The 23809-nt window shown below is 39.6% G+C and overlaps 1 protein-coding gene and 1 pseudogene across 1 annotated transcript in view; both read right to left on the bottom strand.

Annotated features, from left to right (window-relative positions):
- The window catches only part of NECAB1 (N-terminal EF-hand calcium binding protein 1), a 204119-nt gene that overhangs the window by 23887 nt on the left and 156423 nt on the right, over nt 1–23809 (bottom strand). Inside the window, exons 7-8 of the mRNA XM_037802731.1 lie at nt 4962–5083; nt 2292–2368 (exon numbers count right to left, since the gene is read on the bottom strand). Coding sequence (XP_037658659.1) covers nt 2292–2368; nt 4962–5083 — 199 coding nt within the window. The remainder of the gene's footprint in view (nt 1–2291; nt 2369–4961; nt 5084–23809) is intronic.
- LOC119508976 lies at nt 19567–20111 on the bottom strand (annotated as a pseudogene).

The raw sequence follows: 23809 nt of genomic DNA, 5'->3' as shown, positions 1-23809 counted from the left end.
CTTTCTAATCTCAGCTCATATACCCATTAACAAAATTAAGAAGGAGGAAAGCTAATTTGCAGCAAGGTCTTAATTTAGTTTTTTCTCCAGTTTTTGGTCAATGTAAATTTAACAAATGAAGGCAGAGGGAAGAGGGACTGGAATTCTTCAAGGTGGCTTGCTCTGTATTTGGCTCTTCTTTCTATGGGATCTTCTTTTCAGTGACTTTCCCCATTCTCAGGTCTTGAGGTTTCAGTTTTATGGAGATGGCTCTTAAAACCTCCGTTGGTTGGCCTGATTTCACTCCCACCAATGTCTGCCTAAGTATCCTATTACACCTGGAAAAACAGCTCATCTCTCACCTCACCTCACCAATTTTCTCTCACTTGTCTCCTTTTTCTGTCAATACGTATAATTTTTTCAGACTTTCAGATCTAAATCCTCAGGCTTCTATTTGATTTTCCCCTGTCCTTGACCCATCATGCCACTTCGAGTCTTTCAAATCTGCTGTTTTCTTTTAATCCACCAACTCAATCCAGGCCCATCTCTTGCCATATCTGATCCCAGTGGGTTCAGGCTCACAAACCTGCTCCTCTAATGACATTGTCTTAACTGATTCTTGTGGCTCTGAGCCTTGCCTTTTCGTTTGAACCCATTTTTCATTCTTGCTGCCCGATTCTCTAAGGATCTCTTTTTGTCATTACCTGTTGAAAAATAATAAATGCCTCCTATTGCCCTGACATGAAGTTCAAATCCCCTAGGCTGTTACTTAAGACCCTCTACTATATAGCCCTCAGCTTTCTGTACAATCTTAACTGTCACTCCTTCCCTAAACGAAAGACTCTAACCAGAATGGCCTGTTTAATCTTTGCTCAAGCCATCATCCTACCTGAATGACTTCTCCAGCTGCTCTTCATTTGCTCGTTAGTTTGGTAGCTGGCCAGCACTGGTTCTGACTTTAAGGGCATCACGTTTTCCTTTCCTCTGGATTTGATAACAGGGTGTTCTCCCCTTTCCTATCCAAGAGGCCAGTATGTGACCCTAGTTAATCCAAACAGACTCCCCCTCTTGAAAAGTAGAATCTTGGGCAGACTACCAATAGACTGGAAATGCCTGGAACTTCTTTATTCCAGTGGAAGCACACTGAAAATGTGTTGAGTATTTCTAGATTTCCAGAGTTATCTTGTCTCCTGCCTTTTCCTGAGTCCAGTTCTCTAGATTGTCTGTCAATGTTTTGTGCACTCCCATATTCTTCCAGAAAATTCTCTCTGATTAAATTACAGAAGTGATTTCTGTTATGTACAATCAAAATTCCTAATTGAGTCGTCATTTTTAAGGCCCAGCTTCGGCCCCTCCTGCCACATGAGGTCCTTGCTGAGCACCCTAGCACATAGTGGACTCTCCCTCAGGTGAGTATCTATATGTTTTAGCATCTGCTCCACTCCTTCAGCAAGTCTCAGTCGGCTGACAAGTATTTATCGAGCATTAACTATGAACCGGTTCTGTGCTACCATTATTTTTCAAGCAATCCATCAGCTTTTTTTTTTTTTTTTTTTAATATAAAGGAATAGAGCTTGTCTTTACAACCAGACTCTGGGTCCTTCAAAATTGGTGACTATCTCAAACATAAATGTTTCTTTCCTGGTGTCTGGCATGCAAAGGAAGCACATGGTTTGAGTGATTGACAAAGTCTTCCCCTACCATCCTATACAGGGGCAATATCGGTAAATATCAGGACTATTTAGTACTATTTGAGTTAATCAATAAAAATACATAGACAACAACTGGACACATACAGTATACAAATATTTCCAAATGTGTATATCTGAAGAACTCATAACATCCTAACTTGCTTGCAAAATTGGATAGCTTTAATGCCAAAAATCATCAGTTAATATGCTCATTTATAAAAGTTAAGTATGGAACCTTGTCTTTTAGCATATCACATAATGTGTCCCTGAATTAACTTGAAACATTTCCAAGACTTCAGCCAGTATGAGCTGCCATTAGCATCACTCAAGCACATTGCCACCTAGACCACTAATAACCTAAAGAAGCATGGATTTCTTTAACTCTCAACCCTACATCCTATTTTAAGTATAATTGTGTGTGGGCAGGGGTAAATAGGAGGGAGAATTAAACATGAACTTCTGTATTTGCTTTAACAAGTAAAACCAAACAACCCACAAACAGATATTTCTGGGATCACTGGGATGCTGACCATTACTCTAGCAATAGGGCAGCCACGGAAACTGAGGCATTGGGTCAGAACTCTTGAAAAAATGGGAGAGAGAAGGAGGAAAAGTACCCACCTTCTTTTCCAGTCTATCAATTAATTTCTGTAGTCTGTTTATCTGGGTCATCCACTGGTTGTCTTCATCTAATAAGCCTTGGGGAGGAAAATCATGAGGGCAGAATGTTAAACTAGACAGAGCAGGAATGCTTGGCTATCTCAGAGCTTTCCTTTTTCCCTGAAGGAAGAAGTCAGTGTCACTAAATAGTCAACACATTTTTTCACATTTTTTAAAATGCATTTACATGAATGCTTTCTAAGTCTCTATAGACGCATGCGTCCCAGTGGGTTCATTTACACAAGCCTGTTTTTTCTTTTTTTAAGTGTTGTTGCCTGCACTGGCCTTTGATATTTGAAAGAACAGATCCCCCTTAGCCATTTTTACTCCCCCATTAGGTGGTTGATTTTTCTTTTGAAAAAGGGAAGTAGCAATCAATTCTACACTTACTTCTGGGGCAGGGGCAGGGGCCAGTGAAATCACAGCCCAGACCAGACCAAAGTATAAATTGTTACAGTCACAAAGAAGTACAAGTAAGGGCAAAGACAGCCGGTGTCTTCTTTCCTAGGGGCTTATATATAGACATTATATGTAGCCGTTAAAAAGAGCAGACTCTACCAATCTTGGCCAAATTACTTGACCCCTCCTGTCTCAGTTTTCTTATAGTAACACAGTAATATTAGCACCAGCCTCATTATGAAGAGTGAAGATTAAATGAGGATCTATGACTACATTTATCTACTACATCTATATCTGTAACCAGCACCAGATTAAACACTCCATAAATTCTGCTATTTTTGTTGTTTTTATTAATATTTTTATGCCAAGGGAAGAGCTGTGATCTGAGCACCTGCACAAATAACCTTGCATCTTTGTGTATCCTTATTGCAGATCACCCAAAATACTTTCACAGGGATTTGCTGAAGTAATATTGCTTAATATGTCTTGATTTGGGGATGGGATTGAATCCAAAACTTTAAAGCCTTGCTTTAGCTTTGAATGCAATGAAGACAACACCTAAATTATGAGTAGTGCTTTACTTCACAATTCACTTCTCCATCTGCTTCTCTGGAGAGACACCTCTTTTAAAGGCCACTAAACAAATTACAATGCAAAAATGAACAGTAGCACTGTTGTCACAAAGTGGCTGCAAAAAAGGAGACTATGGCTGCTTGAGGAAATTATAAATGCAGAAACAAAGTTTATGTTTATTTTTTAATTTGCCGTTTATTTTTTAAATTAACCTATTTCCATTCTGGGTTGTTCCTAAAAGGATTTAATATGCTGCGACATCAAAGTTCATTGGAAAGTCATTTCAGACTGAAAATTGTTTTCTAACTAAAGTGAAAAGAAGAGTCTAGATTTTGCCTCTGGAACCTAACATTTGTCATTTTCTAGTCACATGTGGTAGATAGTATTCTTGTTCCCAATTCTTCACTTTCCTTCTGCTACTGAATTACATGTTCTCATCTTTGCCCTGCAACTTTGCAGAACCACTTACTACAGTAGGTGGAGTACTTCACGCCTCCCCCTTGTTACTGGGTTTAACTATGTGATGCGTTTAGTGCTATGTAAAGTTACCACACAGTATGCATACAGTGGCTTTAAATGTGCTTGTGTGATCTGCCTGGCTACTTGTGCTTCTGGTACTCACAAGGAGAAGAAAATGCTTGGGGTACTCACTGATCCCAGAAGGAGGCTATATGAGGAGCAGATCAGAACCCAACCTGCAGCCTGGAGCCAAGTCCAGCTGACTTTACCTACATCACAACCAACCACACACCCACAAGCCAGTTGTAAGCCACTGAGATTTTGAGGTTGATTGTTTCACAATAAAAATGGACTAATACTCCATAAGACCTTGCAAAATCACAACTTTCTGGACTATGGTTTCCTTAGATATAGAGAAATGGGGAAAACAGCATCTATCATATAAGTTTTTGAGATACATTAAGATAGTATTCAAGAAAGCTCTTTGAAATCTTTCAGTTACTGTCTGTGTAAATATAGAATATAGTTAGTACTTGGATTTTCTGAAATGTTAGATATTTAAAGATTCATTTGTGCTAAAATGACATGTTCACGTGACACATAAGCATATTGTATACAGGCTTCATAAAAATGCCTAATGCTTAGCAACATGCAATTGCCTATCTCAAATTGATTTTAAAGGAATTATTATAAATGACATGGTTAGAAATTTAAGCACCTAACCATTATTAAGGTATTAGCCCAATAAATATTATATTACATTGCATACATCAAAACACCAGCTATGATTTTAATCCTAGCATGAAAGGAAAAATCCTTTTTCTAAAATGAATTTTGGGTAGGCATTGAGAGGCCTGGGGATCTAGAGCACATTAGGATGCAGCCTAAAGGGTACGCCTGTGCTCTAGGGGATTTCTATGGGACTCATGGCTATTAGCTGACAAGGCCCCTTTCTTCCCTGCTCACTGTCTCTCCGGTTACTGAGCAGGCACAACTGCTAGGATTCTGACAAAACTGACAGGACCATCACCCGAGTTCTTAGTATCTTGAGACTCTTCACAGCTTCAATTTTAGTCAAACTTGGCCAAAGGAAAGCATTCCATTACCTCTGCTGTTGTAGCTACTGTGTATTTTGTTTTGTTTTTAAATACAAGTTGAATTGGCTTTGAAGAGAGAAAGTAATGCCGGCTGCATAATTACCTGGCCCGCTGATGTTAAACTGAGGGCTGTTGGGGGAGAAGCTGTTGTGTCTCTGAACTCGGCGGCTTGATCGTTTTCCAGGCCACTGAATTGACAGGACTTCGGGCTTGGTTGGCCCTTGCCTTGAACAACAGATAACATTTAACCTCAATGTCAGGGCTTCGGTCTCTCGCCTTAAGGAACAGCTCTTCCAGCACCAGCCACTAAGATTTTCTAGTGTCGGGAAACAAAAACTTACAACAATTACTGCTTCCAAACGCTCCAGAGACCCAAGTGAATTTGGTACAAAAACAAGTGAACCCAAGGACAGAACTCTGGGCTATTTTCTTAAAATTTAAACATCTGACTAAAATCTGCGTCTTAACTTGTAATTTAAGAAAAACATCTTTTATTGGCCAAAATATCAATGGAAAAAACATTTATGTGTATGTCATTCTTACACTTTGTTTAGTTTGGGAACACCTTTGAGGTTTGCTTTCTCTCATTAGGTTTTTAATTAATTTTTTAATCAAAGCTGTACATTGATACATTTTAAAAATTCCAATAATTGTTCAAAGCTTATTCCAACAAGCAGGGGCTCCCGCCGCCTTTCCCCATGCCAAGCCTCTCATTCCCTTTTCACGGAGGCAATACTTTGTAACAGGTATTTGATATGGAGCTTACCTTCATATATCTGTATAAAACATACTTAAATTGCTATTTCTTTACTTTTCCGTTTTAGGCTTTATCAATTAACTCCCCAATATGAAAAGCTCAGGTCTATGATATATAAATGGAAATGTTGTAAAGAACTTTCAGGGAGGCTGCTTTTATTAAAAGGACTGATTCAGCAGTGAGGTAAGACATTTGACTTTCTCTATTTTTTCTTGCTTGGAATAAGGACACGAGAGTTGGTATTCCAACAACCATCTTGGACCACAAGGCAAACCTGAGAATGGGAGAGATTCACTTAAGATGCAAAACAGACAGAAGACCCATGATAAATTTGTAGAGCTGCCATACTTACCTCAGACTGCCCACAACCAGACTTTTTTTGGTAGATAAAAATAAGCCCTCATGTGTGTGTTTGTGTGTGTGTGTTTTATATGCATGTAAATTGAATACTAATGCACTCATCCAAAGAATTCCTTTGTTATCAGCCTAGGGATTCCTTTAGTCTCTCTCCTGTGTTGGATCTCCCCCACCACCTATCCCCAACACAAACACCTTTTCTAATGGCATTCTGTTTTTCTCTTAGTTTGTTTCTTCATTAGAAAACATCTTCTAAACACTTCATAAGAAATTGAGCATCATTAGAGATAAAATTCTTAAGACGTTGCATGTTTAAATACATCTTTCTTTTACCTTCCTGCTTTATTAACAATTTTGTAAAGAATTCTAGGTTTCAAATAATTTTCTCTCAGAATATGAAGGAATTGTTCCATTGTGTTCTACCTCTAAGTGTCACTATTGGAAAAATCTAGTGCTTTTTCTTGATTCTTTGTATATGACCTGGTTTTTTTCCTTTGGGAAGTTTTAGGTACTTCTTGTCTCCAGTATTCTGAAATTTTACAATGGCATACCATGGTGTTGGTCTTTTATTATGCATTATAATGGGCTCTTGGTCTGTCTTATCATACTGGAAACTAATATCCTTCAGTTCTGAGACTTTCAAAAAAATTATTCCTTTGATAATTTCTGGTCTTTGTTGTCTTTCTGGAATTGCTGTTTTTCAAGTGTCAGACCTCTTTAACTGATCTGCTTTTTCCCCTACATTCCATCCCTCTGTAAAGTTTTATCTCCAAACTTTCTCAGAAGTTTTCATTTTTGCAATCATACTAATAATTTCCAAGACCTCTTTTTTTGTGCTGTGGATATTTTTGAATAGCGCCCATCTTTGATCCATAAATGTAAAATCTTCTTTTAGCTTTCTAAGGATACTGACAATTGTCTTTGGAAATTTTCTTCTGCTCTCTGGACTGTTTCTGTTTCTTCTAAGTTTGTTTTCTTCTGTTTGATTTCTTCTCTGCCTCTCATAAAGGAGGCTCTTCTCAAATACCTTGTGATCCTTAGTTACCTTTCATATATCAGAGGGAGGAACTACAGGACTGACTGGAACATGTATGTGTGGTGGGAATTACCAACTCACAGCCTCCACCGTGGAGTGGCCTGGCTGGACCATTCAGTGGGGGGACTTGGTATCTTTAAGTCTTTCCTCTTGAATTGATCAGATCCCTCAGAGAAGCAACACCCAATTGCAGGGCATAAGCCTGGCTCCCAGTGCCCTGGGAGCAGAGTCTGTGAAGGGGGTTTCAAGCTTACTGTTCAGTCTCTAGAGACCTTAATCCAATTTCTCTTTTTGTAGTATGGCACACCATCCCCAGTTGTGCCAGGTGTACCCCAGTCCCACTTCTTTTCACTTTCTCTCGAGACCACACTCTAGGCTTCCTCAAGGATTGGGGAGGGACAGTCACTTTGCTGCATGGGGTGTGGCAGGGGCTGTGGGTCTAATAGCATCTTAAAAATCCTTTAACAATCCACTAGCCCCACCTTCACTTCCACTGTCAGTTGTACATGGTACAATCATTGAGACTTCTAAGGTTTTGTGATACCAGCTGGATTCCATCTTCACTTCCTACACATCCTGCTTAAGTTTTTGCTTTCTCAGATCTTCTAAATCAACTACCACTAGGAACCACTTCTTTCCCTAGTTCCAAGTTTCTGTTCCTGTTGGCTCTTCTTTCATCCTTATCTATGTGGGATTATGCTTCCTTTTATCCAGGTACTTTTATTGCCAAATATAGGGAGGGAGCAGAAAAAATCATATATATTTAATCATCAATCATTAACTAGACCACCCCGTGGATTTTTCTATAGCATAAAAAATCTGCTTTTCAGCAGCTCTGGTGGCCCATAAGAGGTGATTCAACCAGTATTTCTCTATGTCCAAGCTTTCTCTGTGTGTAAACTGCCCAAACTTTTTAAATAACCTGTAAGCAAAATTAAAGTCTTTCATTACTTCTATAATAGATACTTGTCAAAAGGAGAAAAAAATAACTTCTGAGCCCAGAAGGAATTGGTCAAATTGCTGGATATAGAAAAGCTTTGGAAAATGTAGCAATTGCAAACTCCATTATAAAAATAAAATCCACACATAATTAAACTGTTCCCAGAAATCTGGTTTGTGAGGAAGAGAAGTTTATGTAAGAGGACAGGGGTCCTCTGGAAGGAAACTTTGGTATAAAGTAATGGTTATTCTTGTCACTGGCTATTAGATACTTTTGAAAGACATGGAATTAAAGTGATTTCCATTTAGCCAGTCTGTCAGGGTGGTTACAAAGGGTTTTGTAGAATGTCATCTGAAAATCTCACCTCTGTGGCAGTGCAGCTGTATGCATCCCTTCTTTCTGAAATGGCCATTTTCACTTGAATAGACGTAGACGTTTTGCCCACCATGGCATGTCTACATCATCACTGCAGGGTGAATGATACTCAGTGATTCTGCCCTGGGGTTGACAGGTAACAATGATTTCTTAATATTCGCTATATTCCAAAGAGTTCTGTATCCCTAAGTTTCACAAAGATTAAATTCCAAAACATATTTGAATGTGGAAGGAGAGGCAAATTACAACAAAATACAATACAACATGCATTTTAATGATACATGCAGGTTGCAGTCCTGGGGAGTGTAGGGTTTCATGGAATATTTCTTTATAATACAAAAATACTTGGGAGTGATATCATCAACATGGAGACATAAGACATCCCCTGGAAAAGTCTCCACTCAGAAACAACTAATAGAAGGACAAATCCCACTTGGCTTGGAACTCTGGAGGATGACAGAGAACTGGAGAAGGATTTCACAAATGCTGAATCAAAGGAAAAGAAAAAAAATACCCCTCCCCCCCAAAAAAAGGAGATCTATGACCTGAAAATGCCAGTCTGGACCCCTCCCTCTCACTTTGGTTCTGCACAGCTTAAGTGTCACACAGAGGCAGCATGGGATGGGGAACTCCTGCCATGGATGCAGACCATAAGCCGCTCACAGCAGCGAGTTAGAACCCCAAGCGTATCCAGGCAAAGGTACCCAAGTCCACAGAGACCCTGGGTGGAACACAATAAGCCAGAGTGAATGCATACAAAGGGGGCACCAGAAAATAAGAAAGACCATGGCAGAACTGTTGGCAAGAGGTGCAGACTCTCAACCCATTCTCTGATTGCTGGATCACCTAAATGAAAAAAAAAAAAAAAAAATGGACCTTTTTGAACATTGGAATAACCTACCGGGGAAGTAACTGGAGACATAAAACCTTCATGGAAAAAAAAGGGAGGGGGGGACTGAACTGCTGTAAGGTACAACAAGTCCCAGAACTGAAAAGTGTAATGAAAAGGGGATGCTGAGTGAGGGAGAGAAGTTAAATCATAGGAGCTGGGGAGAAAATTCTGCACAAAAATAAACTGAATGGATCAGGATTCCCAGAGAAGGAATAGAGGAAAGGAAGCTTTCCCCTGGACACAAAACAATTACACATAAAGCAGCAATCTTAAAAGTTGTACCACATGTCCAGGGCAAGATCACATGTAGAAGACCCAAGAGAATGTGAACAGAAAAACACAAGCTACTTTAAAGCTCCAGTTTAAGTTGGACTGAGCTTCAAAGGGCCTTAACACATAGCCACTTTACAGTAAAACCATAGGCAAGGGGAAAGAAGGAGGAAAGAAATAACAAAGATTAAAGCAGAAATAAATGAAATAGACTATGAAAAAAATAAGGAGCATTAACAAAATCAAAATTTGTGCTTTGAAAAGGTCAATAAAATTGACAAACATTTAGCTAGACTGACAAAGAAAGAAAGAGGACACAAATAATTAAAATCAGAAATGAAAGGGGGACTTTACTACTGACCCCACAGAAATAAAAATGATCTCAAGAGGACACTATGAACAACAGTATACAAACAAATTAGACAACCGAGATGCAATGGACAAATTCCTAGAAACACACAAACAACTTACACTGACTTTAGAGGAAATAGATCTCAATAGACCAATTTCATGTAAAGAGATTGAATCAGTTCATCAAAAACTTCCCAACAAAGAAAATCCCAGGACCAGATGGCTTCACAGGTGAATTCAACCAAAATTCCAAGAATAATAATACCAATCTTTGTTCAAAGTCTTTCAAAAAATCAAACAGATGGGAATATTACCTAACTCATTCTATGAGGCCAATATCAAGATGGCCTAATACCAAAATCAAATAAAGATACTACAAAAAAAGAAAGCTATAGACCTATTTCTCTTATGACTATAAATACAAAAACCCTCAACAAAATACCAGCAAACTGAATCCAGCAGCACATTAAAAGAATTATACACCATAATGAAGTTTGATCTATCCCAGGTATGCAAGTGTGGTTCAACAAAGAATATCAATTAACATAATACACCACTTTAACAGAATGAAGGGAGAAGAACCCCAAGATCATCTCATTGAGGCAGAAAAAGCATTTGACAAAATCCAGCATCCCTTCTTGATAAAAACACTTAGAACACTAGGAATAGAAGACTTCCTCAATATGATAAAGGTCATATATGAAACACCCACTGCTAACATCATACTCAATGGTGAAAGACTGAAATCTTTCCCTGAAGGATTTGGAACAAGACCAAGATGCCCACTCTCACCCCTATTATTCAACATTGTACTGGAAGTTCTAGGTGGACCAATTAGGAAGAAAAAGAAATAAAAGTCATCCAAATTTGAAAGGAAGAAGTAAAACTTTCACTATTTGCAGATAACATAATCCTAACTAGAGAATGTCCCAAAAAATCTACAGCAAAGCTACTAGAGCTAATAAGTGAATTCAGCATAGTGTCAGGGTAGAATATCAACATGCAAAAATCTATCGTGTTTCTATACAATAATGAGAGATCTGAGAAAAAAGTGAAGAAAAAATTCCATTTATAATAGCAATTAACAGAATGAAATATCTAGGAATAAATCTTACCAAGGATGTAAAGGACCTGTACATAGAAAACTAAAAAACTTTGCTAAAAGAAGACCTAAATAAATGGAAGGAACAGTCTTTGATTATAAAACTAAATATTGTTAAAATGTCAATGCTACCCACAGTGATATACAGATCCCACACAATCCCAGTGAAAATTCTAACAACTTTCTTCACAGAAATGGAAAAGCCAATCACCATATTTATTTGGAAGGGTAAGGGGCCCTGAATTGCCAAAACATCTTGAAAAAGAAGAATGAAGTTGGAAGACTCACACTTTCTGACTTTAAAACTTAATGGTCAAAATAGCAATGTTACTGGCACAAGAAGAGACATACAGACCAATGGAATGGAATTGAAAATTCAGAGATAGACCTTCACATCCATAGATGTCAATTGATTTTTGACAACACTACTAAGTCCACTCAACTGGGAAACAAGAGTCTCTTCAACAAACGGTTCTGAGAAAACAGGATATCCATATGCAAGTGAATGAAGGGTGTTCTAGTTTGGGTATATTATGCCCCCCACAAAAAGCCACGTTCTTTAATGCAATCTTGTGGGGGAAGATTTATTAGTCTCCTGATCAGGGTGGAAACTTTTGATTGAGTGTTTCCATGGAGATGTGACTCACCCAACTGTGGGTGATAGTTTTGATTAGATTATTTCCATGGAGGTGTGGCCCCACACTTTCAGGGTGGATCTTGATTAGTTCACTGGAGTATTTAAGAGAGAAGCTAGGAGCCAATCCTGATGCTTAGAGACACTTGGAGATGTGGACAGAAGGACACTTGGAGATGCTAAACTAAGAGATGAATCCCAGAGTTTCCCCTGGAGAAACTAAAGAACCAGCAGATGCCAGGCATGTCCCTTCCTAGCTGACAGAGGTGTTCTGGATGCCATTGGCCATTCTTCAGTGAAGATATCCTCTTGTTGATGCCTTAGTTTAGACACTTTTATGGTCTAGGGATTGGAATGGATGGAGGTGATGGCAGCAGAACATTGTGAATGTAATTACAGCACTGAATTATATGTGTGCATGTAGTTAAAAGGAGATATTTTAGATTGCATATAAGTTACTAGAATAAAAATTTAAAAAAACATAGGTTTGTACAACACAGTGAATCCTACTGTAAATGATGTACTAAATTTAATAGTACCATTATAAAAATGTTCTTTCATGGATTGTAACAAATGTACCATACTAATGCAAGGTGTTAATAATAAGGTGGGATATGGGAACTGTGTTTTATGAATGATTTTTCTATAAACCTGCAACTTCTCTAATTAAAAACAAAAAGCAAAACAAAACAAACCATCTGATGACATTTCTTTGGATAAAATGAGTTGGCCTCTTTTCCCTGATCCTATTCCCCTTTTCCCCATATGTCTACTGCATATCATTGTTAGACTAAATTTTCTTAAACCTTGGTTTTATTATTATTCTCTTCTATTTACAACCACCAATGATAGAATTAAGTCTATAGGAATCTGTCCAGGTTTTACAACCTTTCTTAATCCTAGATGCCAGTGAGGTTGGTCTCCTGATGTCCCAGGCCCTCACCCCTTATAGGATGCCCTTTATCCAGAATTCTCTTTCATTCAGTCAGTCTCACATATTTCACATGCAGTTGTGCCAGGTAGAGGGGGACAAAGCAATGTTCCTGCTGTCAAGAAACTTAAAGTCTAATGTGAGAGATAAACAAGCAAGGGGCTGACACTGTAAGGCGATATAAACAGAAAGCAAGGTAGGAGGTACCAAATCCTGTTTTGTTTTTGGGAAAAAGCTGATTAAGAAACCTCATTATAGAAAAGGAATGCATCAAATGTCCCCAAAAACATTTGTGACAAGAACAGACACACAAGGAGACAACAGTTGCTACATCACAGCCCTGTTCTTTCCAAAGGATAAAATGTCATTCAAGGAACAGGGTGAGAGGATTGAGAGAAAGGTGGTCTAAGAAAGCAGGTATTGTCCTTTTGATGAAAGAGAAAGGCCAATGGATTGGTCTTGCAAGAACACATGCTGCAGGGAATCAGCCAAGACCAAAGCCTTGGATGGTGAAATCAGAGAAGGCAGAGAGTCATTCCATTAAGAGGAGCAATCATGTGACCTGAGTCAAAACGTGTCAAGACTAGTGGTCTTGCTGCTAATGGGCCAAGTAGCCTCAACTCAAGTGTCTCTTTAGAACTGAAGTCCTGCTTTATCCAAGACCACTGACCCAGACAGCTCCCCCACCTCTGTTTAGTGACTGCAGGAGCACAAATGAAAGTCGCCGTCTTCCAGTCTTTGCCCTTCCATGCCTGACATGGCTAGTTACAGCCAATCAGAGGGGCACTCCTCAGCAAGAAACCACTCCCTTCCGAGTGCAGGTTGAGCTTCTCCTTCCCATTGGACAAGGATGGCCACGGCTTCAAAATCTTAGCTGGGTACACCATGTTGTGGCTGGCAGTGGCTTTAGACTAGAACACCAAGCAACTGCTATAAGTGCCAAGAGAAGGGCATGGCTATAGCAGGAGGGGCAATCCTGGAACAGGGCCCTTGGGTTTAAAAATTAGCATTTTCTAGAAGAACTAGAAAAATGATTTAGGGCCAACAGTTTTGATGTGAGAGGCAATGGCTATGGATACACATGGGTCCGTGACCATGACTCAGACCATCAGGAGCTGACAGGGTGGGGAGGACATACATCCAGACATGCGGTTTTCCAAATTATGAATTTTGAGAAAAAGTTGTTTTCTCCTGAGTAATGCCACCAAAACATCCCCATGTGCTTCACAGCCTCAAACCAAAGCATGTGAGTGTTAACACCAAGCAATACCAATACTCAGCCCCACCACAGCACCATTCCCTACTGCAGCCAGGTGAGATACTTGCACACATCAGCCCTCAAAATGGTATTTACCATCACCCTTCACCTCTGTGACCACCATCCCGACCTCAAATTTGGACAAAATGTTAAACCCATCCACCAACATGAAATAACCACTGAAACACAAACTGAGCCTCTTCCAGTTTTAGAACATTTTTAACAACTATCTACATTGACAATGCATGAGCTCAAATCATGGTGAGGCCAATCTATCTTTTTTCTTTTTTTTTATTCATTCAACATTGAGCACCTGCTTTATGAATTTTTTATTTTGAAATAATTTCAAACTTATAGGACAGTTGCAAATACAATACAAACCCCATACCGAGAACTCCAACCCCCACTCACCCCCAGATATCCATATCTATCAATTTTACATTTAGCTACCTTTGCAGTTCCTTCCTTCCCTCCCTCCCTCCTTCCTTCCTTCCTTCCCTCCCCACTCCCCCCTCTCTTTCTTTCAACTATATATACTATCTTTCTATCAATTAACTATCTACCCATTTATCATCTTCTGAACATTTGAGAGCAGGTTGCATATATCATACTCCTTGAACTCATAACACTTCCATGCACATTTCCTGCCAACAAGGATATTCACTTATGTCATTAACTTAACTGCACTTAACTCAAGAAAATTAATATGGATATAAAGCTTAAATTCTATATTCCAATTTTTCCTTATGCCCCTTTTGAGCTTCTCTCCTCCATTCTTAGATCCACTCCAGTATCATATATTGCACTGATTGTCATTAACTCTTAATTAACTTTTTTTAATTAACTATATCGAAAAAAAATTTTTTAAAGAAAGATACACAATAACAAAACATTTCAAACAAACCATAACAAGGGAGTAAGGAAAAGACGACTAACCTAAAATAACTACTTTACTTCCAACATGCTCCTACTCTGTCCCAAGAAAATAATCTAATATAGCAACATTACTGTGAACTTGTTCCTACCATACCTATCAGAAATCGACAAACCATAGTCATTCCTGGGCATTCCCAGAACGTTAAATTTACCCACAATAGCTTATCTGTTCATATTGGGCTATTGTTCCCCCTTCCTTAATTGCTCTCTATCACTAGTTCCCCTACATTATACATTATAAACCATTTATTTTAGGAGTGTGTTGTTTAACCTCCAGGTGTTTGTGAATTTTCTATGTCTCCTATGGTTATTGACTTCTACTTGTATTCCATTGTGGTCAGAGAATGTGCTTTGAATAATTTCAATTTTTTAAAATTTATTGAGGCTTGTTTTATGTCCCAGCATATGGTCTATTCTGGAGAAAGTTCCATGATCACTAGATTTGGGATGTGATGTTCTATGTATGTCTGTTAAACCAAATTTATTTATCAGATTGTTTAGGTTTTCAATTTCTTTATTGGTCTTCTGTCTGGTTGATCTATCCGTAGGAGAGAGTGATGTGTTGAAGTCTCCCACAATTATTGTGGAAACATCCATTGCATCCTTTAGTTTTGCCAATGCTTGTCTCATGTATTTTGTGGCACCATGATTGAGTGCATAAACATTTACGATTGTTATTTCTTCTTGTTGAATTGCCCCTTTTATTAGTATGTAGTGTCCTTCTTTGTCTCTCATAACATCCTTGCATTTAAAGTCTATTTTATCTGAGATTAATATTGCTACTCCTGCTTTCTTTTGGCTATAGCTTGCATGAAATATTTTTTTCCATCCTTTCACTTTCAATTTCTTTGTGTCCCTGAGTCTAAGATGAGTCTCTTGTATGTAACATATTGATGGTTCATATTTTTTGATCCATTCTGCCAATCTATATCTTTTCATTGGGGAGTTTAATCCATTTACATTCAACATTATTGCTGTGAAGGCATTTCTTGAATCAGCCATGCTATCCTTTGGTTTATGTTTGTCAGATATATTCTTTCCCTCTCTCTCTCTTAATGTCCTTTAATGAACCAATATTGAATCTCTTTAGTACTGAACCTTTCTCCATCTCTCTCTCCTTTCTTTGTTTCTCTGTCAGTAGGGCTCCTTTTAGAATCTGAAGTAGGGCAGGACTTTTATTAGCAAAATCTCTCAGCATTTGTTTGTGAAAAATTTAAGCTCCCCCTCAAATTTGAAGGAGAGTTTTGCTGGATAAAGTATTCTTGGTTGGAAATTTTTCTCTCTCAGAATTTTAAATGTCATGCCACTGCCTTCTCGCCTCCATGGTGGCCGCTGACTAGTCACTACTTAGTCTTATGTTGTTTCCTTTGTATGTGGTGAATTAGTCTTATGGTGTTTCCTTTGTATGTGGTGAATTTCTTTTCTCTTGCTGCTTTCAGAACTTGCTCCTTCTCTTCAGTATTTGACGGTCTGATCAGAATATGTCTTGGAGTGGGTTTATTTGGATTTATTCTATTTGGAGTTCACTGGGCATTTATGCTTTGTGTATTTATATTGTGTAGAAGGTTTGGCAAGTTTTCCCCAACAATTTCTTTGACTACTCTTTCTAGACCTTGACCCTTCTCTTCCCCCTTCTACACCAATGAGTCTTAAATTTGGATGTTTTATTTTATCTGTCATATCCCTGAGGTCCATTTTGATTTTTTTGATTTTTTTTTATTTTTTCCCCCATTCTTTCTTTTGTTCTTTCATTTTCCATTCTGTGGTCCTCAAGGTTGCTGATTCATTGTTCAGCTTCCACTAGTCTTGTATTATGAGTATCCAGAATCTTTTTAATTCAACATTTTTAAATCAACATTTTCTTTTATTTCCATAAGATCCATTTTTTAATCTACTCTTGCAATTTCTCCTGTATGCTTTTCTAGGGTCTTCTTCATGTCCTTTATATCCTGTGCCATGCTCTCATTGTTTGTCTTTAGTTCTTTGATTAATTGCTCCAAGTACTTTGTCTCCTCTGATCTTTTGATTTGGGTGTTTGGGTTTGGGTTATCCATATCATCTGGTTTTATTATATGCTTTAAAATTTTCTGTTGTTTTTGGCCTCTTGGCGTTTGTTTTACTTGATAGGGTTCTTTTAGGATATGTAGGATTATTAAAAGACGAATCTCTAATTTGTCAGATCTACAGCTTGGTGGTGTACACTTTCTCTAAATAACCAGCAGATGGCATCCGCAAGTCACCTATTCCCCTCAAGTCAGTTCTCCCCAACTTTGCCTTTGTGGTGTGTGGGAGTCTGATTCTTGTGGGGTCCAACTGGTGCACCAAGTTTGTGTGTGTTGGTGCTGTCTGCCCTGAATGTGGGGTGTGTGTGTCTGAGCAGTTAGGGAGGGAGGGCGGCTTTAACAATCAAACCTCCCAGGTGTTCCTGGAGATTTAAGGCTGTTGCAAGAGTCTAAACCTTCACTTCATTCTCACCACAGATTGCCTCTGCCACTGACCCACAAGTCCTTGGTATTGGTGTATAGTCCCTGGGACTTCCGAGTGGGTCCGTCTTCCAAGCCATGCCCTTCTAGGGCCTCTGCTGAGGGAAGGTTGTGCTATGTCACAAGTGCATGCCATCCCTCAAGGAAAGTTCTGGGCTGCTGGGCCGTGTAGGGGCATTCCCAGCCTGCTGAAAGGATGGCTGAATGGGGCATGTTAATTTCCTCCTTTTCACACAGCTCTGCCTTCCCAGCTTCGGGACAATTAGCTGCAGGTGCACAAAAGGCTATTGTACATGACTGATATTGTGGCATGTACCTGTGTTGCTGGAAACACTTCCCGTCCCTTGGTGCTGCTCTGGTCCATGGCTCCTGTCCTGGGCAGGAGCGTTCCCAGCCCGCCAGGAAGATGGCTGCAAGGGGTGTGGTTTTCTTTTCCTTTTGGCTAACCTCTGCCTTCCCTGCTCTGAGACAATTAGCAGCGGGTGCATGAAAGGCTGTCTTCCATGCCAGATATTGAGGCGTTTGCAGAGCCCATTTCTACCACGCTTCACTGTGCGGTTCTCACTGCCATATCTGCAGCCACTTTTGGGTTTTTTAAAAAAGAACTTGTCCGCCTCCAAATGCCAACCCTCGGTTTCCTCACACCGCAGCGCAGCTGCCAGACATTCAGCAGGCTTACTCACTCGTTTCAGAATGCAGACTCCTGATTTCACCAAGTGCACGATCCCTGTGGATTTAGCAGGCATTGTCCAGCTGGTGCATCGCTGGAATGGGTGTTCTGGGTTGCTTTCTGGCTTTTATCAAGTATTTTTCATGGAGGTGTTTTTTTTTTGCCCTGTCTCTCCTAGTCGCCATCTTAGGTTCTTGCATTCTGTCTTTTATGATGCACTTTGGGGCTTAGGAACAGAGTTGATCTCATCAGCCTGCCCTGACAACCTGCAATAATAGCTATGGCACCCTTTACTTGGGGCCTTCAGTTTTTTGGAAGGTAGAAGGAAAATTCGACACTGCCCCCTACCCCACTGCACCCATCCAGTGCAATTAGGGTCCAGGAGACAAAACTCAGGACTTCCTTGAATGTTGAGCATTCAACATTCTGCTACATATGCTGGGGGAGGGGGAGGGACTGGATGGAACAGGATAAATAAAGCCTGAACATTGGACACTCCCCTCAGGACGTTTTTGCAGTTAGGCGATGCATTTGGCCCCATGGCATGGGGGAGGGGAGCCAAAATATTAAACCAGGACAGTCGCCAGCCTTGATCCTACCCACCCACCTTCCTGCACTGTTTGAAGGCTGTGAAACCTTGCCCATGTCCAGACACCTTAGCTTTTACATTCAACAGTTTAGACTTCACCTAACACCAGACATAAAACACCATGATAGTGTCAAGAGCCATCTCCTCATCTTTGTCCTAAGTAAGCTGGTCTCGTCACATAAAAAAAGTTACCAGATTTACAGGGATGTCAGTCTTCAAATATAATGGATGGATTGTTCTACCACTAAGCCTGCTGTGAGTCAGCAATTCAGACTGTCATAGAGAACAATTTTTAAAATGTAATACTGTTTATTTAACTTCAAAGCTATAGCATTCTAAGCATAAAAAAATAACAACAGATCATTGCAAATTGTGTTCAAGTACAGGTTTCAGAACTTTGGTACAGTGGCTCTTCACTTTGCTGACAATGAAGAGTTCCACAGTTTTAAAACTACCACACGTAACTGAAAAACCCAAATGCTTCTTATGCCAGCTGGCCCCCCTGCATGCCCCCCCAACCCCCACTGCTTTTCCACAGCTGTGAATGGCAGTGGGATGCTATGCCACTACATACGACAACAAGACAACCTAAGCTAAATGGATGCCCAGGGCAGTAGCAGCAGGTCCAGCTTCCCAGGGCATGCCCAGGCTAAGGCCCTGCCAAAAGGCATCTCTGCCACTGCCTCAATACCGAGCACAGACCACCAGAGAATTCCCTCCTTCCATTCATTTTACAAACCACAGATATGTACAGTTGATGACAAAATTTCTAGACAAAACACATACTTAGCACCACCTTACAAATTAAAAAAAACAAAAAACACCAGAAACATCTTTCAAGGCCTGTCACACCAACAGCAAAGTGCACAGGGTACACAAGGTGAGAACACAAGAGCCTTTTCATTTAAAAGACATTTGGAAATATGTACAACTTTGATACAGTATCAGGGTGCTCCTGGTACCCAAGGCCATGTCACGTAAACCACTGATAACTTCTAGAGCAATTTGAGATACTACGGTTCAATGATGATCCCATTTTGCAATTAAACATAATGAGGGCAACAGACACGTCTAAAATAAGAGATGTGTCAGTTACAGTATTCACAAGGAGACAGATAAAGAGTTTTCTATTCCTCCTCCTCCTTGTTCACCTTTTTCCAGGCAACTTTAGCAGTGCTCTTGGCACCATCAAACTCCCCTTTAGATTTACTGTCAGTGACATCCTTCCTCTACCTCTCCTTCAGCTTGCCGCCTTGCTGTTGAAGGCTGCTTTCACTCACCCAGGTTGCCCCACCTCTCACCCTGCTTTCTGGCCATGTCTCCAAGAGAGACGCCAGGGTCTGCAGATTGGATCTGGGGGTGGAATTCTGAACAGAACAGGAAGAACCCAGACAGTGGCCACTGGGGGACATCAGGATCCTCCTTCTCGTCTCCCTTAGCTGGCCCAGGATCCTTCATTTCCCGAACATAACCAAATTTGTCTGCCTTTGCCATTTCATCAAATTCAGATTTCTCCTTCCCAGCCTTCCACCTCTCAGAGCACTTCCTTAAAATTCTGCAAAATTGACAGGGACCTCAGGGTTTTTCTTCGTATGTTCCTCTCTGCACCTCTGCACAAAGAAGGTATAAGCAGACATCTCACACTGGGTTTCCTGGGGTCACCTTTAGCCATCTTGACTGTTCTGTTTGCCACTCTTGGCGGCATGGGGCATGATGGGCGGCTGGGCTTTCCCAGCCTCGCACTAGCTGCCTCCCCAAGAGCCACCTCCCAACCCGGTTTTAAGAGCAGTAAAAGTTTCCCGGAGAAGGTGATGCACAAACAGTGACCAAACCACAAGGGATTAGCTAGATGAGAGAGCATGAGCGTATGAGGTAGGTGGGGGGACTGTTCCCTTCAGAGAGAACATCCTTCTGCCATTCAAATCTACCCTAAAAGTTCAGTTTACCTTATCGCACCATAAGGCTTCCTCACTATTCTCATTTGATATCATGGGAAAGAGACTGGGGTAAAGTTTAGATTTGGCAAGCACTGTAATTAACTTTTGTTTCATCTGTAAAATGGAGATGTGATGCCTATTGTTCACATCAGTGGGATATTTTTAAGAAAATGAGATTTTTTTAAACACTTTTCATTTACTTATAGTGATCATACTGTATATTATATACATACACACATATCACAATTGTACAGCTCAAGAAATGTTTACAAACTACACACCCTGATGCAATAGCACCCAGATTGAGAAACAGAACATAATAAGGGGTCACCCTTTCAGCTTTCCTCATACTGCTTTTGAGTTGTTATTTACTGAGGGTAAGTTACATCTATTCTCATTTAGAACAGCATCAAATAGTTTTGCCTGCTTTTATACTTTATCCTAAATAGAAACATATAGCATGTATTATATGTCTAGCTCCTTTTGCTTAACTTTCTTTGAGAGATTCATCTACACTGTTGCATATGGTTGCAGATTGCTTAGTCTCATTGCTTCATTGTATTCCATTTTGTGAATATATCACAATGTATTTATCCATCTATTTGTCATGTGAATTTGGGTAGTTTCAGTTTTCAGCTATTATGAATAGAGCTGCTATGACCTTCCTAGTGCAAGTCTTTTGAAGAATATGATTATGTATTTCTGCTCAGTATATTCCTAAAAGTGACATTTCTGAGACATATGATATGCATATGTTTAGCTTAGAAAATACAGTAATATTCCTAAATATACACAAACACATTTACAAAATGGGTGAATCAATTTATACTCCACCATCACTATATCAGAGTTCTTGCAGCTCTACAGTGTCAACAACACTTGGTATTACCATTTTTTTAGCTATTCTTGCATATATATAATAGGTATGTGTGCACACATGTTTACATATATGTATGTATATACATATATACATATTTAGTGCTATATAAACATATTTAATAATGTATTAATTTTTATAATAATATTTAGTCTCATTCCAGAAAGGATTTAAGCTACTTTATAAGAACCCTAAAAAATACAAGCAGATGCTATTGAAAAAATAGTGATGAAGAAAATAAAGCAGAACCAAAAATGTGGTGAAAAGGGCAAGTCTCAGAAAGATATATTGCAAGTGCTTTGTAAAAGAACTCTATGATTATATGGCATTAATGGCTATATGATACATTTTGGAATTATATTCACTGTTATTTTATGGCTTCCTGCTCGAGTCAAAGCTGGATGTAAGAAGAGGTTCTGATTCTTATGATTTTACTCTACCCTCATAATACCCAGCGAAGTGCAAAAGTTGAGTCATTTATATTTCGGGAACTTAAGTTTAATTGATTCAATGGCAATGACACTGTTCTTGATTTCATCTGCTATACTTACTTCCTCATTTTATTATCACAACTACCAAGGTTGAAGTTCTTCAACCATAGATTAGACTCAGCCTAAAGCATACAGATCATGTTGTCTACAACATTTACATATATGGGCTGTTTCTGTTTTGAGCTTACTCCTCATACCTGCCTGTGGTGCTTCACCTAAGGCATCTAACCCTTTCAGTTACAAGTTTCAGTGAGAAATTAGTCCAACCATCTCATTTGGATTTAGGGAAAGAGCATCAAAATTAGAGGCAGATGCTTGCCATGGAGACCAGTCTCTACGATTGTAATGTAACCCATGGGCAAAAACATTGAACTCGACTCCCCCACCTACAAAATGAGGCTAAAAATACCCACCTTAAAGAATTTGGTTTCTGCGAAGAGAAAAATCTTTGATGAATGAGAAGAGGCTTTTAAATAACAATTCTCAGTTACCAATAAAAGTGTCATTATTGTCATATGGAAGATGATACTGACAAGTTTAAGACCTTTCTGTTTTCCTTGCCCCAACCCCAGCCTCCAGGGAGGGTGCTACTCTGTTCAGTTTCCATTGTCCATGGAAGTTTTATTGTCTGACTATGGCCCCATTTTTTCTTTCTCTCTCCATCTAGGGAAAGGGGAGGCCTGGTGAAAGCAGGACTAGCCGTATTTCCTCTCCCCTGGTGAGGGCCCTGGGGTCACTTCACTTTCGTTTCCATTGGTCGGCTGACAGCGAGAAGTAGCCTTGGGAGAGGAGGTGCTGCCCCCGTTATAAGTCACACCTGTCAATTTGGCTCACCATGGACTCCACATAGGATATTATGGATATAAGCCCATCGGGTACTTATTTTCTATTTCCTTGTTTATGTGTTTTCTTCATACACCTCTCAGGGAGGACTATCAGTGATCTGAGGGAGGATTTAAGCATCCTTGAGTGCCTTATTCAAATACACACAATTCCACTTCCCAAATTCACATCAGACCCATAATATTTCCCATTTTTTCGAGCTGTTTTTCAGCTAGAAGCCTGGAAGTAAATGATTCATCAGTCTCCTTACACTGTATTCTCATGCTCCCTCCTCTTAAACACAGCTGCTGTGCAGCTGCTGGCAGCAATCACAAGAGGTCAAGGCCAGACTGAGGCCTGACACAAAGAAGAACAGTTGTTTATTAAAATTCCCCCTATGGTGGTGAATGCCGAACACAGGTTTGCAGAGGGTGGCTATAGAAAAAAAAAACAACAAAAGCACAGGTGAAGAAGAGGAGCAGAGCCCTGCTACAAGCCTCCTCCCAGGTGGCAAATAATTGATTCTAAAAAGAGAGAATACATTTTATTTCCAGAAAGTCTAAACCAAAGTAACAACCAAACAGACCTCATTTTCTCATTAGGAAAGTGAAATCAATTTCATTGTGCTTTAAGGCATTCTCTTATCCTCTGCTCAAAGATAAGGAACTCAGTTGTTGCTTTTCTAAAGCTAATTATTATGCTTCTCCATTTGCATTTGATACGGAATCCCCCACAGCGGTGGAAATAGGAAGTTCATAATGTGAAGAATGCTGCCTGAATCCACTGAAGGTTCAGCCCTGTGTGCACTGGCTACATGAGCTATTAGATCTTGAATTACAGGCTTTTTTGTTAGAGTTTGGTGGTGCTCACTCATTTTGATCTTGTGAACACATGACTGACAACTCCAATCCTTTTTTTTTTCTTTTTGTTTGAGATGTCCTAATTGTTATGTATCCATCCTTTTTTTTTTTTTTTTTTTTTAAGGACCTAGAGCATAGTCTATTACCAGCCTGTTCAGAGAACTTACTGTGTGGTCCTCATTAATTTAATATGGACAAGTTAAGAAAGTCATACCTATAGATTTAAAATAACACACTGGCCAGCAAAAATGTGAGCACAAGCCAAGAGTTTCAGCAAGCCCTTCTCTAGTCTGCAAGATGGAAACAATTAATTCAAGAAAGCACCGACTGCTTGTTGGAAGTATTTAAATGTTTCATGCACTTCTAATTTAGATTCCTCTTTA

Source organism: Choloepus didactylus, chromosome 14 (assembly GCF_015220235.1).
Source record: "Choloepus didactylus isolate mChoDid1 chromosome 14, mChoDid1.pri, whole genome shotgun sequence".
Taxonomy (NCBI): Eukaryota; Metazoa; Chordata; class Mammalia; order Pilosa; family Megalonychidae; genus Choloepus; species Choloepus didactylus.
The sequence above is the reverse complement of the archived record's forward strand: the minus strand, read 5'-3'. Positions and strand labels throughout refer to the sequence as shown.